Source organism: Cibotium barometz, chromosome 20, assembly GCF_041138505.1.
Source record: "Cibotium barometz isolate CiBa-2024 chromosome 20, ASM4113850v1, whole genome shotgun sequence".
NCBI lineage: Eukaryota > Viridiplantae > Streptophyta > Polypodiopsida > Cyatheales > Cibotiaceae > Cibotium > Cibotium barometz.
This window is the reverse complement of record NC_141065.1, coordinates 27,509,848-27,529,584: the sequence shown is the minus strand read 5'-3', so window position 1 is coordinate 27,529,584 and position 19,737 is coordinate 27,509,848. Positions and strand designations below refer to the sequence as shown.

General features: G+C 41.1%; 1 protein-coding gene and 2 pseudogenes across 4 annotated transcripts in view; 2 read left to right on the top strand and 1 right to left on the bottom strand.

Moving 5' to 3' along the window:
• LOC147627738 (peptidyl-prolyl cis-trans isomerase FKBP17-1, chloroplastic-like) overlaps positions 1-9,379 on the bottom strand; it is a 61,212-nt gene extending 51,833 nt beyond the window's left edge. The window contains exons 1-3 of one of the 4 annotated variants that reach the window (XR_015268383.1): positions 8,944-9,379; positions 7,728-7,855; positions 2,093-2,209 (exon numbers count right to left, since the gene is read on the bottom strand). Coding sequence is in view for 3 of the 4 variants with exons in the window: in XM_086815119.1 (XP_086671245.1) it covers positions 2,093-2,209; positions 7,733-7,855; positions 8,944-9,288 (585 nt within the window). In the remaining variant the exon portion in view is untranslated. The remainder of the gene's footprint in view (positions 1-2,092; positions 2,210-7,727; positions 7,856-8,943) is intronic. The other 3 variants (XM_086815119.1, XM_086815121.1, XM_086815120.1) reach the window with 3 other exon arrangements.
• Positions 9,380-13,508: 4,129 nt separating this feature from the next.
• On the top strand, positions 13,509-14,095 carry LOC147627737 (uncharacterized; annotated as a pseudogene).
• A 3,992-nt stretch (positions 14,096-18,087) lies between these two features.
• Positions 18,088-19,737, top strand: LOC147627736 (uncharacterized; annotated as a pseudogene).

Below are 19,737 nucleotides of genomic sequence, written 5' to 3'. Positions count from 1 at the left end.
ACTACTAAAGATAGAAAGAATTAACACAATATCAACTGGCTACGATTTGGACGAAAACTTCAATGTGAAATTTGCATGTCTGCTAATACAATATAAAGATATACCTAGATGAATCCACGAACATGCCCAAATTCACCTTACAAGAAAGTGCAATTTATAACCTCATGGTAGTCATCCACAAGACAATAAACCATCAACTATATCATGCATAGTATGGACTAGATACTATGACATCCCTACTAATGTCATCAGTGCCCAATAGTGGGTGTAGAACTTGGTATCAATATATGCTCCCACACACACGTTCCCCCGAGCGCACACAGCATACATTCATATAAAGGTCTGTGGACTGAGTTTCTGTCAGAGCTCTGGAGATACAGGGCAGACTCAGCCATAATGAAGCCTAGCACCAAGGATAATAACAAATAGAAATAATTATTACAACAAAAAGGTAGTTGATAGTGCATATGCACCACTAAAGATAGAAAGAATTAACACAATATCAACTAGCTGCAACTTGGACAAAAACTTCACAATGTGAAATTTTCATGTCCGCTAATACAGCATAAAGATATACCTAGATGAATCCAAGATCATGCCCAAATTCACCTTATAAGAAAGAGCAATTTATAACCTCACGGTATGCCCATTGTCCTTGCAAACCAACTTTACAAACGTTTCCTTGTAGAGAGCTTTCTTGTTAGTGTCTGCAACCTGCTTCCATGCTTCAGATGATGCCAATCTTTGATTTTATGAGCTCATCGTTTTTCCTCATTAAGTTTCTAGCTTTTCTTCAAGAAGAGCATTCTCGCAGCGCAATTTCTCTGAAGTCATAGGAGACGAGCTCTTAACTATCACTGATTTTAATCAAGCAATCACCAAGATCTCAAGGTTCTAGGACAGTTTCCACTCGCCAATGCTCTTATACCACTATAACAAGGTTTGCCCGTAAGATCTTAATACTTCACTTAATTAACAACAACATAGAAGCACCTAGACAACATCTTTACCTTTCAGAAGGATACACAGCAATGGCACAGACCTGCCAGCAAGACCTAGCGGTTCCCTTGCTAGACTTAGAGAAGGCCTATGACCGGGTAGATTGGGCCTTCCTAGTGTACACTATGATCCACGCGGATTTCCAACCACCTTTTTGAGAGAAGTATGAGGTCTTTATTTCTCAACTCACAGCCAAGTCCTCATCCACGGCGTGCAAAAAAAGAGTGCTTCTCCATCTCCCACTCAGTCCGCCAGCCCCTTACTTTTTTTATACATAGCGGAGGCCATGAGGAACTACCTGGGTGGGCTGGACACAAGTTTACAAGGCCTCGAACTTTCCATCTGCAGCTTGGAGGAGATCTTCGACTTAAAGTTTGACTAGTATATAGAGGGGAACTTGCAACGCTTTGCAGCAGTGATCTAGCAGTTTTGCCTTGCCTTCATGGAAAAAACCAACTCACAAAGTCTTGCAAATCTTCAATGAGTGCCACCCCCACCCCAACTTGGCATCAATGGACTACTATAACATCTGTACTTCATTACATCATACAAGTTACATCTTGTGCGAGACAAGCACGAAGATACTTGTGCGAGACTTGCTCTGTTAAGTCACCACTCTCGGGGTTGTAATCTACTCCTGGTTAAATGTTATCTTTTTATACTAGTGGAAGGATGTGTGTGTGTGTGTGTGTGTGTGTGTGTGTGCATGTGCCACCTCTTCAGAGGGTTGTAATCTACTCCCAAGCAAATGTTATCTTTTTATACTAATGGAAGGATTTATTCTTTGAGGAGGGAAAGTATGCTATGTACGGCACCCAAACTATACAGGTCCTGAATGCCGTGATCACGGACAAGTACATTAGATATCCTACCCTTATTACTACACATATTCACATGTGTACATGCTTATGTATACACACTAATTTTGAGGTAATCTCTACGCCCCATGGAGTTTGAGACACGACTAAAGACTATTGGTTTTTCAAGTACATCAAAGCGATTGTGTGAACAATTCAGTTTAATTAACTATGTAAGCAAAAAATTGCAAACAACCTTCGATGCCCTACCAAAATAAACATGATGGCAGTCTTACATTGGGAGGAATCGGGCCTTGCGAAGTGTTTTGATAGCCTTTTGAAGGAGGAATGATAACACGGCGAACACCACCTTCCTTCATTGTTTGTACTGCCAAATCAAGCCCTTGAATTACCTGCAAAGAATAAAACCTCACTTGGTTGAGAGACACATGAGGCCTCTCTCTCTCTCTCTCTCTCTCAACACATTAACGACACATAATGAATCTCAAGCAATGGAAAACAATCACTTAACTCACCCACTATTGCACACCATGGGGTTCCAATGGACAAAGTGCCCCCCCCCCCCCGCCCCCCAACCCCAAAAAAAAACCTTTCGGGTTCATTTCACCCACTTGATTAATTACTTGTGGGGCTGCTCACTCAATGCACCTACTTTACCTCGTTGTGCACTCGTGCACTTGCTTAAACCAAGGAACCTAAGCCTCATCTCTAGGCTCATGCATGTGGCTAGGCTCACAAATGTAGGCTCATGTCCGTGGGCTCGCGTCTATAGGCTCATGCCTTTTTTGCATGAAATAGGCTTACACAAGTCTGGTGAGCTAGACTCACGTCATGCCTGTGGGCTCACATCTGCAGACTCACGGATGTACGCTCACACCTGCAAACTCGCGGATGTACGCTCACGCCTATAGACTCGCACCTTTTTTACATGAGATAGGCTCACAGATTTAATTTTTATGAAATAGGCCTACCTAGCCACGGATTTTTCTGAAATAACAATTATAAGGCACAACCTTCCTCCAGCCAGTTCCAGATTGATGGAATAATGCTGCTTGCAGAAGGTGTTGTTTCTGGCTGTCAGCAGGCTGCTCATTGGCACTAGAAGCTTGCAATTTCCTCTTTGCCAGGGCTGAGTGGGATGATGTTGGCTGGTCTGCATGGTCAGACTGCTTAAGGACCTTAAGATGAGTTTTAATACCCATTTTGCATCCTTATTAAAGGGCTTGCCTACAGCCCAAGGGGGCCACATTAAGGGGACCTGTCTTGGCTGCTATGGATGCACCCATGACCTGCTGTTGGCGCTCTGTTCCGGCCAGCCCACAAGGGGTCCTTCCCAAGCCCGTTTCTGGCAAGAGCAACCCCATCTCCCCTTCGTACACAGGAGTGCCCAACTCTGCCAGTTCACAACTCTTTCACTTTTTCCTTGGCAGTTCTTGGTCTACTTGTTCTCATAGGCCGGCACCTTCACAAACTAACCTATTCCATCACCAGTGTGCAACTTGTCAGAATACGCAGCGGAGATGATGACCAGATCTGGGAACACAAGAGCAAAACGCAATGCAGAAAAATAACAGCACAAGAGATAGAGAGGTAGAGGCGTGTAACTCTGCTCTATATACACAAAAGAATCCCAGAAATACAATAGTGACAAGGGGGCTGGGAGCCATTTTATATGGCCCCCCAACAGCAGTCGGCCTGCTGTAGGGCAGCCGACAAGACACCAAAGAGCCCACGACTTGCAAATAGCAGTCGGCCAGCATAGAAGGTCCACGACCTGTCCAGACCAGTCGGCCAGCTCCAACATGTGAACACAAACATTCTCATGCAGTCGGCCAGCAACTGGGTACTCCTGCCATCACAGGGCAGCCACCCATGCCAAGAAAAATAGGGAAAAATGGGGAGAAATACGGAGAGAGGGGAAAAATGAGAAAACACCTAATAAGGGCGAACACACCCACAACAAAGGCCCTGGTGTATATGTATAGACAGGAGATGACTTCTAACAGAACTATGGTGTAAAAACCCTAACCTATTCCTACATGTTCACTTAATGACTGTGTCACTTCTGCAAAAGATCTGCTAAACCCTAGAACCGTCCTAAACTACCATGTATATGTCTCGGCTGCTCTGGACGCACCCGACCTGCCTTTGGTGCTCTGTTCCAGCCAGCCCACAAGGGGTCCTTCCCAAGCTCGTTTCTGGCAAAGAGCAACCCCATCTCCCCTTCGTAAAGGAGTGCCCAACTCTGCCAGTTCACAACTCTTTCACATTGTCCTTTCCAGTTCCTGGTCTACTTGTTCTCATAGGCCAGCTGTATTCATGTATCCATGTACTCACGTACCCCATTTTGACTAGTAGCATTAGCTTCCCACTCTCCCTAGTTGCTGCTTCCGGATGATCCCTACTGATGTATTGTAGGGCTAGATACTTACCTTCAGTTCTTTCTTTTCTTTTCCAGACAGTGTATCAGATGTCACATGGTTGTAACTTTGGTCTCATAGGTCACTTTGGCCTTTTGAAGACATTAATATAACATTTCATTTCTCTCTCTCTCTCTCTCTCTCTCTCTCTCTCTCTCTCTCTGCACATGGCAATTCTTGCACATGACAAGAGATGGCTTATCCTCAGATCTACATGTGGCACTCACAAACATGATGCACATGACACTACCTGTCCAAACACGGTCCATACTGCTCACGCTATCTAGCCTAGCTGCTACCTAATCTGCAGGTGAGTCACATTCTCCCCCACTAAAATTGTTGTCTTCAACTGTACAGTCTCCCTTGGGGGGCATTGCACAAAAACTGAAAAACTCCAATCACATGTCACCCACAGTACTGGATGTCTGGAGCATTGTGAATTTGTGAGACCACTTTGTGTAATAGCTCCCTCCTCCTCTATCAACATTATCTTTTCTACATTGTGCTGTATCCTTTTGTATCCTAAGTATGCTGACAAAACCTTTAAGGCCATCAATGGAATGCATGGATCATCTGAATAATTTGCATGGTAAATGATCAGCACGCCTGGAGGTATCCTTGAAATATAGTGGCTGAGGGTTGAGTCTCAACAAAAATTCGTTTACCTCCATCTCGACCGAGGAATCCATCTTCATCTGCTATCTCAAACTGTAAACAAAGAAAAAATTTACTTTACAACAATAAATATCTTCAAAAAAAATGTTGTGTATTTATTCTTATAATACCTTTTGTTCTCATCGTCAACAAGTCGCATATCCTCTCACAAGTCAATTGAACCTTGTGGAGGTATCTCTTCTTCTGAGCATGGAATCCTTGGTTGCTCCCTTCCTAGATTAGAGATTCCCATGCTGTCTTGAATAGCTTCAAATTCCTCCTTTGTGGGAAAAGTGTCTTCTTGTTCTTTAAACCTTTTTATGCACATTTCTATAGTCTTAGGTGCACTGATGAAATTGTCACCTGCTGCTTTTGTATCAAGCACTGAAAATTCATCAGTGGCATCTGGATCTAAAAAATTTGATGCAACTTGACATCCACTACAATTAAACCAATACAATAGTCCTCCTTTATATTCAACACCTTTTGGATATCTGTTAGTAATACAAAACTCTTATTTTCTTTTAGTGGGAAGGATGGTAGGCATGAGAGAAGTATCTCCTTCTTTGAATCCTCTATAGAAACATCCTTTTACTCTGAAAGAATTAAACTTGCCTTAAAATTTGCAGCATCAAAATCCCTGCTCATTATTGCTTCTTTCTCTTTATCCATGACCGTTTCTACAACAATTTCTTCTTGATTTTGAATATCTCCTAGAAATCCTACATGCTAGACACTAGAACTGTCTAGACTATTCCTTTCAACATCTTCAATTTCTGATTTTACATGAAGATAGAAAATAAAAGCCACATGATGCTGAAGAAGCTTGCATTTCTACTATATAATGTGCAATGTTCCATAGTGACCTTCACATGGTCAAGAAGTAAGTCATACTTTTTCTGTAATCTGACCTTTTCTGAAGTTGTCTGTGACAACATGCTTAGATGATCAAACCTTACACCCTCTATAAGAATTATACTATCATCTGTCAAAGCACAAAAAGCTTGCATCTCCTCTTCATAATAGTCCTTGAAGTGATCAATTATTGAACTCACTTCAAATCTAACATTGAAAGATTCCCTATAGCAATTAAATAAACTTTCTGCACCTGCAAGCTTTAGGAAGCCAAAGAGTCTCTTTGCTGGTGTTTCTTTTGTCACAGGATCACCTTCATCACCTGAAGCCATCTCTTTGCAGTTAAAAGCTATCAGTAACTAAGGGTTGTACAACCAAGAAGAAATTGTGAGGCTTGAGGACAGCTTAAGGAAGTTGTGTTATCCAACAAAAAGAAATTGTGAGGAAGCAGGGTCATACATCAGGAAATTCTGGGGTCTGGAAAAACAGCGCGATATGGGCAACCCACTTTGGTCGGATTGGTCTAATCGCATTGTGTTTCCATTGGGCTATATCAGGGAGATGAGGGGCACCACAAGGTGCTAGCGTAGCTTAGCGGTTGGGGCAGCTCAGGGACAGATAGAAGAGGCAACGATGTGTGCCCTGATTGCTTGCGATGCGAGGAGGAGAGGAGAGCCGGTCTTTGCACCTTGTTGACACAAAGAGAGTAAAAGTATGGCCTTGCGCATGGCCACTGCAGATAAGGCTATAGATCGGGGTTAAGAGAAGGGAAGAAGGGCCTTGGGGTTTTCGTGCCAATGGGTAGGAGAAGCAAGGGAAGGAGGGTCGTGCACCCTTACAATAGCGAGCAAGGTCAGGGATTCCGACAAAGCAATTTTTTATGAGATTAGGAGCATCACCATGATTTCAAAGGAGGATCACCATGAGCAAAGCATAAGTTGGAAAGACAACGCGAAGGTAGCAATTCGGTGTCAAAAGATCGATGATATCGCGCTGTCTTTTCTAGTCTGGCAAATGGGGCAATCTCACAAAAATGGAGCAACTCAAGGGGCTGAGGGGCAGGCAGAGTGCTAGGGCAGCTCAAGGGGCCAGGTAAAGGGTAAGGGTAGCTCAATGGGGATAAGGCAGGGGAGAGACTAGCAACGGGCAGCTTCTCAAGCTAATCTTGTTCATCTTCCAAGTGTGATTGCGCTCCTGGTAACGCTGGTTTTAACTCTTCTCTCCTCATAGAGATTATGTCCATGGCACAGCCACATTGCACCAAGTTTGGGCATCCCTAGAAGAGAAGTCTACTTCCTAGCCCAAAAAAGAATGAGCATATAGCATCTTCACAAATTAGAGAGGGCAATAATGGTGATGGAAAAGTCATGTTTTTTTCCACCTTCCATGATTTACACTTGCCACTCCTGAATTCTCCCTAGGAGGTTGCAAAGGACCCTATGAATTTGAGACAACTGGCACCTGGCCCGATTGCAGTAGGACCAACGGGAGTGTCCTTGGTAGGACCTAAGCTTGTAAGCTACATCCGGCTTCTCCTTCTTTGCATACACTGCCTGCCTCACACGTTAGATTCAGCTCCACCAGAGACGCCTCATTCCTCACACCCAGCAACATTGGCTGGCCCAGGGTATGCCAGGGCCTATTCTCTCTGAATTCTGGAGACATATATGGACAGCTTCCGGCCACCACTGGTAAAAACAGCCTGGAAGTTGATAATGCCAAAAGAGTCCCCGTAGGAGTGGAAGAAAAGAAGAGAGTTATTCCCAATCCTTTGTGAGGGCCCTTTATGAGGGCAATCCTCTTGAGTACTATGGCTCTATAGGCACCATATGTCCTTTTCAAGTAGAGGAAAGGGTTTGAAATGCGTATGAACTGACAACATCAGTAGCTAGAAAAGATAGGTCTTAGGCTTTAGAAGTAACCTACATAATCTTTGTACATATGGATCACGACAGCAAGAGAGGGGTAAAGAGTGCCGAACCTTACAGTGCCAGATCCAATGGTAAATACATATGGCTCCGGAGCACCCGTGCTATCTTTATGGTCATAGGTGGAGTCAAAGCGCCAACCTTGCTTTGCTGCAAGCCTTGCATAATAATGAATTGCAACCTGAAAAGAAGTGCATGTTCTGCAATGAGGCCATGTATTGAAGTCATCCTTCCAACAGTACTTTAATCATCAATTCCAAACAAATAAAAGACCCAAGCCAGTGGTGTGCCGTTGTACACATGTAAACTACTCATCTGGACCTCTTCCTCAGTGTGCCTCAATGGTGTCGATGACATAATGCATCATATAAATGTCCTATCTTTCACCCAAATCTTTAAATCCATGCATATGAAGCCATGGCACATGTTGATGAAATGGCATGCATATTGATCTATATCTTATACCCAATCCTCCCCATAAACACTATAACATCATGGCATTCATAGATGGAATGACAACACATAGTGATCTATATCCCATCCAAAGGTATACTGTCATGGTATATGTTGATATGATGGCAGGGCATACTGATCCATATCTCCCACCATAATCCCCTTTATCCACAAGAAATCTAGCATACAAATCTATATCACCCCCATCCAAAAGTATGCATAGGTTCATTGATCTATATGCTGTATATAGTATGATGCCATGGTGTGTGATGATGGCATGATATGACATACTGATCCTTAAGTATGATACTGATAAACTGATAACCGTGACATCCAAACGTGTCGATATATAACTAGCATTGTGTAATGACCATATCATTTTCTGAAACCCCCCTATCCACAAATATGATGTCCACTGTCTTATGTTGTAGAAACAAATTACAATTGAGCGTATTGTTTTGCATTCCCCATGCAAAGGAGCAAGGTCATGATAAAGGTTGATGAAATGGAATGGCATAACTGATCTATATATAACCCTATCCAAAATTTCCGATGTAATGACGAAATCACGTGTTATCATTTCTTAAGTATTTATACTGCCACTACAACCCAAGCCATGTGCAAGAGATGCCATACTATGTATAGATGAGATTGTATGACGAAGTAATCCTTGAGTATCCATGCTGCCATTTTGATAACTATGATATGCAAATCACGCCATGATATGTATTGAAAGGATGGTATGGCATACCAATCCTTGAGTACCCATGCTGCCATTCTGATCAAGAATGGATAGCCATGAATGGAGGGCTTTACCTTATCTCCAGGCTGAGGGGTTCTTCCAGAACCTTCACGGATGTCTAGGGCCTTGAGGCCCTCGGAGCCCTCCAATTCGTAGAACTGCGGCCTTTCAGCTGAGGCCGGAGCGTCGGCGATCAAGAGAGGCGCTGCTGCCAGGAGGCCACCGAGAAGCTCCCTCTTGTTGCAGAGAGGCCCCCCCTTCATTGCCTGAGCTGAAGAATGCTGCGATCGAATGAGAAGGAGGCGATCTCTGGGAGCTCCGTTCACTGCTATCTGTGTACTCCCAGAAACAAAGGCGTTTGGTCTGGAAGAAGCATAATAGGAGGTGACTGCAAAGAGGGAAGCCATGGATAGCAGCATCACAGGCTCCACTTAGAATTACACGATTTGAAAGCTTACGCCATAGTAAAGTTGGAAGTTTGAATTACACGTCTTTTCCTAACTATGGCAAGCGTTTTATTTCGTTTCTTCTTTTTATCTGGATCAATAAAATATTTATATTAACTATTCAAAATCAGTCATACATCATACATCACCCCCAAAACCAGTCATACATTATACATCACCCCCAAAACCAGACTATCAGATCTCATGGGATCAGTCTAGCTTTTTATGTGAAGATGAAAGATGGGAATTTCTTTATAAAATTTTGAATGAGATCAAAAAGAAGCGTTTTATTTCTAATTAAATAGCCCACAATATATATTCATTTTTTTCTCTCTTTTTGGATCAATAATATATTTATGTTAACTATTCAAAATCAGTCATACATCACCCCCAAGAACAAAACTATCAAACTCAGTCATGCATCACCCCCACAAACACAACTATCTACTCCTTTTTTATCTCATTCAAGATTTTACAAAGAAATTCCCATCTTTCATCTTCACACACATAAGAAGCTAGACTGATCCCATGAGATTTGATATCCCAATAATAAGCAAGCCTCCATGATGGCCTCACCAATGCAGCCCCGGGAAGATTGTTTTTCCAACATTCCTCCATGCTTTGACACCTTGACAGTTAGTCTAGTGCCAATTGGGTTCTCAATAAAAGCCACAAAAGTATGATCCAATTGTTTTTCTTTGCGGTACTATCTATGAGTTTTAGGACCAAATCTTGGAGGCCTTTTCTTCTCAATCCAACACCTCACCTACATCCAACAAATCCACATAAAGGGAGAGACCCCTAGTATGCATGAAGCTCTGCCAAAAACAGGGAAATAATCAAGGCATGTTCCTCTGCAGATTCTGAATCAGCAAATCCAACTCCAAAGACCTAATTTTATTTACATTACATACAGACCAACACATGCATATACATTTATACATCAGCTTAGTATCCTGCAATCATGTACATGTAGTCTTCAAAAAAAAAATCATTTTTGCTAGTCCAGATTTCCCATATAGTGCAAGTTCTGACAATGTTAAATACCAACCCACTATGCTCATCATTAACTGCCCAACACTTCCCAAGTAGCCAGTCCTCCCAAAAGGTTTGCATATTCAAACCCGTTTGTATCCACCTAGTCATTTTGCACCAAGTGCTCCTTAAGGCTGGGCATTCCCAAAACACATGCTTGTTGCCACCTTCTATAGAGGACATGCATCTAGGGCAAATGCCACTAGCCATGTTTCTTTTATGTAGCTTATAACCAATAGGCAGTGCCCACATGCAAACCTTCCACAGAAAGACTTGAAATTTCCTAGGGACCTAACAGTTCCATATCAAGTGCCATCTCTTTTTCCAGCTAGAAGCACTCCACTTTATATTCCATATTTTGTTACAGTACATAACATTAGCATCCCCTTTTCTCATTAAAGCATAAATATTCCCAGTTTTGCCTTCCTTTAATTTGACACCATTATTCCAAGACCAGTCCTTGATCCAAACTGAAATATCAATGGCTGTGGAGCATAATTTACTATGTAGCAACTCCAGCACCTGAGTCATCAAGTCTCTCTCAAGTCCTTGATCCAGACTGAAATATCAGTGCTGTGGAGCATAATTCACTATGCAGCAACTCCAGCACAACCTGAGTCATCAAGTCTCTCTCCAATCCTTGATCCAAACTAAAATATCAGTGGGATGTGGAGCATAATTCACTATGCAGCAACTCCAGCACCTGAGTCATCAAGTCTCTCTCCAGTCCTTGAGCTGTTGATAGATGTGGTGGTAGCACTGTTCTCTTACGGAAGGAAAAAGGGAAGTGGGATGATCTTAGAAGGGGCTTGGGGCTTAAGGATAGCTGGTGTCTTGGGGACTGGAGAGACAAACGGGGACACACCTATTTTAGCCTCCAATATTTATCCTCCTCATCAAGAATTGTTAGAGTTTTCTTTAGTCAGCAGGCCTCATGGGTACCTCACACTTTGAGGGTGGTAGTGGAATGCAGCTCTACCTTATCTGACCATCTCCCTCTAAAGTGGGGTTGGTCTCATTTTGATGGGACTGATATGGACTTATCTCATTTTCCAACAAGGAAATTGAGAGTGAATAATTTACTTCTGAAAGACCCTCTTTTTGTGGAATATATTAAAGTAGCCATTAATAAATTAAAAAGCAGAAAGGAAGCTGTGGGTTCATGGAAACAGTTTGCCAATGAGATGCAAGGAGTCATTAGAGCCGTGGGTAAACTGAGGGCTGAGGAAAGGAGAGGTGAGTTAAAAAAATGGTCTGCATTGCTTGAGGATCTGCTGAAAAGACAGACTTTAGGGCTGGACTCTGATGACACTGAGTTGTATTTTAAGTGTCAGGCCAGCATCAAAGCTTAGGAAGATAAATGTTTTAGAGAACATGAGTATTGGGCTAGAAGGAATCTATTCAGAAAAAAAAAAACTTGACAATAGGTTTTTTAAACTTTCCAAGAATAAAGATGATAGAGTGATTGTGGGGAATATTTTGGATGAGGATGGTATTCCTATACATGACACCAAATCACTTGCTCTAAAATGGGTCAAGTTCTTGGGTTCAACATTGAGCCTAAAAGAGATTTTTAAAAAAATTTCTAAGCCATCGCATAAGCAACAAAATGGTCGCTTAAGCGACGTCGTCGCATAAGCAATTCGTCGCTTATGCGACGCCCGTGCAACGGGAAAAAACAGATTTATACCGATGGGAATATATATATACATACTCTTATAAGCGCCTCTCTCTCTCTTTCTCTAGCTCTATCTAGTATTGCTCTCTCTCTTTGCCGCTTGCTTCCTTGCAATTGTGATTGTACTCGGTGCTGTCATTGTTTTTGCGGAGACTAGTCAGACCGGGCGTAAACGAACATGAATTATGGTAAACAGCGCTATCTAGCTCTCTTTTATTGTTAATTTTTGAAATTGAAACTTTAAATTATGGTAAACAGTGCTATCTAGCTCTCTTTTATTGTTAATTTTTGAAATTGAAACTTTAAATTAAATGAAAGTTAGACTCTATATACCTATTACTCACACTCTCTCTCCCCGACACACATATGGACGTATTATATATATATCATACACACATGCATAGTGCACACTCTCTCTCTTCGTTATTTAGAGCTTCATTGTTTAATGAAAAAGACATTTCCAACCTCCTTTTTTGATATCCAAGTTCATCTTCTAATCCATCTAGTGGACGAGATAGAGCTCGCTGGTGTTGTGAGCACTCGATGGATGTTTTGGGTCGAGAGATTTATGGGAGTATTGAAAGGTTATGTACGTCAAAAAGCAAGACCAGAGGGTTCTATGGGCGGAGGGATGGATGCTTGAAGAATGCATGTATTACGTTTGTGAATACCTTGAGAAAACCGATTCTGAAGCTCCACGCGTATGGACAAATGAGTCGTCTTCTACCATGTCAGACGAGGTATTGTCCGGTAAGGGAGTCCCTTTTCGACTTAAGGTCCAAGATAAATTGGATATTTCTACTTTCATTATCTATAATAGCGAATGCATGCAATAATTCGTTGATGAGTACGAGAAGGAACTTCCAAGCAAACGAGTTGGCAGACGTAAAAAGAGGAGATCCAGACATCAAACCAATGTAAATAACGACAGGGACGTACCTACTTTCATGGATTGGTTATACACCCGTATGCAACGGGCGGTTAGTGATCATGAGCCAATCTCAACGGAACAAAGAGAGTTTATGATCGGGTGTGAAAGACAGGTAACTTGTTGGGTTTTGAAAACTCTGAACTAAACAAATGAATCTCATTTTTTTTAATAATTTATTTATTGGTCTAGGCTCGAATGTATACCAACATGTGGGCTTATGGTGGACAACATCTTCGGATAAAATCTATTAACGAGGAACGTCTAACTCAAGATTCTTGCGTTGTTGCCTCTTTCAAGCAATTATCACGTGCAAGTTCAAGAGACACAAATCTTATCGACAGTGAACTTGGTTACGTGGGAACCATAGTCGGCATTTATGAAGTATCGTATTGTATCTTCAAGCCGGTAAATGACATCTCTCTTCATGCAACAATGACATGTAGATTTCTTGAAGCTATACATAATTCTAAAGTTTTGATTCGTGTATTTTGACAGGTGGTTTTGAAGGTGGATTGGTTTCGTGCCGAGTATAAAGGCAATAATGCCACAATGAAAAGAGAACCGTCCGGATTTTGGTCCGTCGACTCCTCGAAGTTATTGCGTGCAACAAAAGAGCCTTACATTCTGCCAACTCATGTTGAGCAAGCGTTCTTTTACAAGAATACAGATGCTCATCCATGGTGGCAAGTTGTGCATGTCCAACCTAGAGGTTGACACTTGTTTGATAGCGTTGACTCTGAGAAAGCGGATCAGGATGAATTGATTACGTCCTCGAATCTAGACACATCGATGTAAGAGAGGTGTAGAATTCTTCTTTCCGATCATGATGACATTGTGGATGATGAGAACGACAAACGATCCAGACTCTGACACTACAGACACTGAAGAGGAAGAAACAATGGATGTCGAGCCTACGGAGGAAATGAACGTCAACACAGATTTAATGATGGAGGAGTTCGAAGAAGTCAACAAGGATAATGAAGATGAAATTTTAATGACGGTTAATCTCAGAGATGACGATAAAATTTTAATGACGGTTAATCTCAGAGATGACGATGAGGACTATTAGTCTTACGTGTCAACTCACAGATCAACCTATGTTTGGTAAGATTAAATCTCAAAATAATTCATTGTGAAGTCATGATTTTTATTCTTTTGAAAACTTACTAACAAGGGTGGGTGGTGGGGAGTCTTGTGGTGATAGCCTCATATGGCTAGTGTCGGGGTTCGATTCCCCTCAGACTCGTTTTTCTTGCTCTAGCTGTGTATAGGGTAATTTCAGCTTCAAGTTCTGAAAGAAAGTTCGTATCGGGATTCGATTCCCTCCTCTACCAAGGCTTCTATCTCGCGTTTCAACCCCAGTATCAGCATCTCAACCTTTAGTACCCGCAATCAAGCATTGTTTCCTGGATCGACTTGGCCTAGCAGTAGACCATCGAAGCTAGCAGTCTTCTAGCATTTCGTGGCAGTAGTTCCAGCAGCACCCTCAGTGAGTACCCGCAGTACCCTTAGCCGCCGCAGCACCCCCCACGCTACCCATTTGCTGCTCTAGCTCTGCTCTCTCTCTCTATGACACTATGGTCACCCCAGCTTTGATGTATGCGACAGCAGTATGGGCCCCATGCTTGTCAGCCGCCTCATGAACGCAGATTGAGAGACCACAGATATGTATGATCTCACGCTTGTTCCGTAGAAGCAAACCATCAGTACCACTGTTCTACTACCTGAAATTGGTATCAGAGCTCTCTGGTGGTAACTTTTTGGTCTCATAGGTCATTTTGGCCTTTTGAAGACGTAAATATAGCATTTCATTTTGTTTCATTTCTCTCTCTCTCTCTCTACTTACCGTGCATTGTCGTGTTGATGACTCATGAGTTTGCACATTTGCTTCAGCAACCACTTCCGACTCCATCCTGTCCCAAACTCCGTCTCCCCAGTGTGTTGATGACATATTTCTTATCATCCTCAAGTTGATCGCTGCATTGCAAAATAAAGTCAGTTAGTAATTCAAATAAAAAACTATAATTCATATTCTTTATGTTAAATAATACTTACTGCCATGGTATATGAACTTGCTGTAGATAAGACATGCAAAGGTCTCTCATCCGACGTCTGAAGGCGATGCCGGCTCCGACCTGAAGGATACCCCCGCCGTCAGGCGTGATGTCGCATGTGACACCCAAAGTTCCAGTGCACGTGCACATTGGCACTAGTGGGGGCACTGGTGGTGTGCTACTCTGCCCCGCTCTGACGCCTACGTGCAATACAAACATATGATATATTGAGATGTGAGTTCTTAAAAAGTACTTGATATTTAATCCGTAATCGCCATAAAAGATATACCTACGAGACGAACGGCCACTAGCCTGTGAATCAAGTGTCACCTGAGTACCAGGAGGTACATCAGGAGTAAGCCCGCTGACTCTTATGATGTGATGTACCTGGGATAGGAGTCCTAAGCAAACAAAGACATCAAAAGGATATATATATTAAGAATTCTATATGTAAAAAAAGGATGACATTACTATTTTATCAATCGAGAAGCTTACCGATGCGCTGTAGTGTGTGCATGAGAAGAAGTCTCCACTCTTGCATGTGGTTGGGAGGATGTACCCTCTCTAAGTCGTACGGGCATACTGAATCTCCCAAGAATCTCGATGGCGCCGTCTAAACCCACATCATCCATCTCCACATAATCTGCCATGGCCTCTGACAGTGTATCTCCAGAAAGTCCAGTGCCTCGTAGCAAAGTCTTGATGATCGCCAGCTTCACTTTACGGGTGTGGTCACTCATCGTATCTATATATTTAAAACAACTATATGTCAGACTAGAGATACATTGTTAGAGGAGAGCTCAATCTATCTAATCAGAAGTATTGACTAAATAACTCCAAGCAAGATGCGTCCACATCTCGAAGTTTGCAAGAGTCATATATGGATTGGTGCAAATAACGTCGAAGAGTCATATATAGGATCCCATAATTTGGCCCATAGCAATGGCATCTATGTTCAAGAACTTTATTTCTACTAGTAGCTACCCAAGTTTGCAACCCTCAAAACATTAAGAGACATTACTTAAGACCCAAGCATCAGAGCTTCTCCATGAATCATAACCTCTCTATCTTACTAACTCGCAATGTGGCCAGTAGCACCCTTTCTCTCTATCTCTCTATGCCCTGCCAGCCCATGTATGCCCTGTCAACCAATGATCTTCCTCTCTCCACCTATGCTCTAGAATGGTGATGGTTAGCTAGCAGTGTTTGGAGTTCCTTCCTCTCTCCCTCTCACACTATCACCCTTTGCCACTGTAGTGATTGAAATACAAGGACTTTAAAGCATTTTCCTTACACAAGTGCTAAATCTAAATGAGTAGTATCTTAAGACCCAATAGTTATCATTTAGGTACTCTCATCATGACAAGTGTGTACATCATCTAGAGTAATGATGACAAGTGCTAAATCTAAATGAGTGCTAAATCTAAATGAGTAGTATCTTAAGACCCAATAGTTATCATTTAGGTACTCTCATCATGACAAGTGTGTACATCATCTAGAGTAATGATGACCTCAAATTTTAGTGGAACATTATCTCTTACCAATTTGTAAAAGAATCTCTCTTTTACAAATTTTAGTGGAACATTATGTCTTACCAATTTGTAAAAGAATCTCTCTTTTTGTGCTTTTTATATTTTTTTTGTGTGCACTCGTGTTTTGCTTTTATTGAAAAGTTATTTTATAGCATCTACATTTTTTTAGAATATCTAAGATCTTAGCTTCTTTTTTTTTTTGTAAACCTTGAATTATCTTAAAGTTATGACATAAACATAAGTCTATCATGGAGTCTATCGTGGATTAGATGACGAGTCACATGTTTATCTCATGATGGCTAGATTGTGTGCTAAGAATCTCTACTGTCATGAAGAGGTAGTGAGCTTTGATAATTGTTGATTTGTTGTTTATTCTTTTAAGAAAGCAAAAAATGTTAATGCCTTGTGGACAATTTGTTCATAAATAAGGTAGATCCTTATGACAATAAAGGTACCCTAATTGGGTGAGAAGAAAATTGGTACTACTATATCAATTCTTATATACTAGGAAGGAAAGAAAAGCTATTGCTTAAAAGGATTCATAGTTGATAGATTGTTATCTTATATCAAGTCCTATATGATATGAAGGAGTGAAGTAAGAGAAAAACTATTGCTTAAAAGGATTTGTAGTTGATAAGACACCATACCCTATGAGTTATCTTGGGCTATGGACAATAATGGTGTACCCTTGCATCCTATTTTGCCTTGTAGTAGGAGGCACGTTTAGCACAAATACTAATAATCATAATAATTGGGCATGTAGATATCTAGGAAGGGCCTATGGTCTTTTGGGACCTTGTTTGTGGCAAAAAAGGGCCATGGATGGCGCCCAAGTGTTGGCCTTGATGGATTAGGGTTAGGGGTAGCCCTAGCCCTAGGTTTTTGTATAAAAAGACATTATGGAATGGAAGGAACATCACTTTTTCACTTTTGGCTCTTCATTGTTAGGAATTAATGAAGCTCTTTGTTTCTTCCTTTAATCTTGCCTTTAACATCATGGCTTAGGGTGTTTCCATGGATCTCTTGTCTTTAACATCATGGCTCTTCATTGTTAGCAATTCATTAAGCTCTTTGTTTCTTCCTTTAATCATATCTTTTAACATCATAGTAAATATGGCTTTGGGTGTTTCCACGGGTGGGAGTTGGTTTTATCCTTTTATATATTGTGTAGTCTTTCATTAGGGGAGTTTAATCTTGTTTAGGAAGCCGACTCTTAGTCTAACAACAGCAAAAAGAAAATATCAAAGGGTATTTTTAAAAAGCTGGAAGATCTCTTATCCTTGGGTTTATCCAATCATTGATAAGGATGGTAATGAAAGACTGAGATGTAGGTGGTGCACATTTTCTCAAAAGAGCAATCCTTTTGCAAAATCAGAACGGGCTTCAACAAAGCAAAACAATGCTCTATAGGTACATGGTAATTCAAGAGAGCATCGTGAGTCAAGGGTAATGTGGCAAGAGCATGAGAAAAGTTATGTCATTCCTATGGTGAAGCATATTGCAACTATGACAAATGAGGAGAAGGACATGATTATCACAGTCATGCAAACTTCATGGTATGTTGTAAAGAGAAATTTACCTTTTGAAGAATTTCATTACCAATGTAATATTTTTTAGGACACCAAATATGCTTATACAAGTACAGATGCAGGGAAGGAATTTGTAAAGGCAATCAAATTAGTCTATTGGGATAGATTAAAGAAGGACATCAATGATAGTCCATTCTACTCCATTCAGGTTGATGAAAGTACAGACATTAGCATGTACTAATATTTGATTGTTTACATCTTTTTCATTAGGAAAGGAGGAAATGGATTGGTGACTACAAAGTTTGTTGAACTTTTGCAAGCTAGGAATGGTACAACTGAGGCTATGTATGATACTTTAATAACCTTCCTAAAGAAAATGGAGTTACCTTTGCCTAAAATGGTTAGTATTGCTACAGATGGAGCAAGTGTGATGATAGGTTCTACTATAGGTTTGGTTACAAGATTGAAGAACATCATTCCTCATCCAGTGAGTTTTCATTGCATAGCATAGAAGGAGTCACTTGCAGCTAGGGATGCCTTCAAGATCTTCAAAGAGTAGGAGACTTTATGAATGGATTTGCAAATCTACCAAATGGCATGGAGTTCTTGCTGAAGTGGTGAAGGCTTTTGGTCTTAGTAGAAATGGGAACCTAAGACTACTAAAAATGCATGATATGAGGTGGCTTTCCAAAGGACAAGTCATGCCCATAATTGTACAAATTCTGCTAGCTCATAGTTATAAAGAGCGAGGAAGCAAACTTGTACTCATCACTCACCAACTATAAGGTACAATTTCTTCTATATTTTTTTATTAATGTACGTACAGAGCTCAATGTCCTCAATTGTAAAATCCAAGAAGAGCACCTTGACATTTCTAGCATTGGAAGCCACTTGAAATCCATTGTTGAAACCCTTCAAATGACATTTCTTGGGAATAGCTTTAGAGTTGATACGAAGCACACTGGAGCTTTTCTATAGATGGCACATGTTCAAAAGGGGTGCCTAGCTTTCAAGATACACATGTATTGTTCACTATCATTATTTACATTTGGGACCAATGTATGATGGTGATGCAACGGATCCACATCTAACAGTTAGTGGCATAGTAAACCATTTGATTTCAATGGCTCAAAATTATATTAGAAGCTTGGTTCAAGCATTATGGGATTGTTTCAAGATAGATTTTAATCTTTTTGAGGTACCAATTTTTTAAAGTCCAAAGGATTATGATGAGCATTTATTAAAGTTGGGTGTCTTGATAAGAGGATGGTTTGAAACTCTATGTGAACACTTTAGGCAAGGTTCATGTCCATTTATTGATGAGATGGAGTGTAGAGGGGAACACAGGTCTTTCATAACAAGAATGAGGAATTGTTTCAAGAGTAGGGATAGACACGCAACTTGGCAAGATTGTTGCAATCATAAAGAACAAAAGAAATCATTTCCATGCACAATGAAGCTTTGGCGAGTATTACTAGTGTTGCCTCTTTCATCAGTTGCATGTGAGAGGGGATTCTAAAAAATGAACAAGATCAAAGACAAGTTTCGAAATAGGTTATCACTCAACATGCTAAATTTGGTGATGTTTGTTGGATGGAACACTCCAAAGGTAAAACATCCAGAAGAGATGCTTTGGGATGACTGCTTTGTCCTTGACGAATAG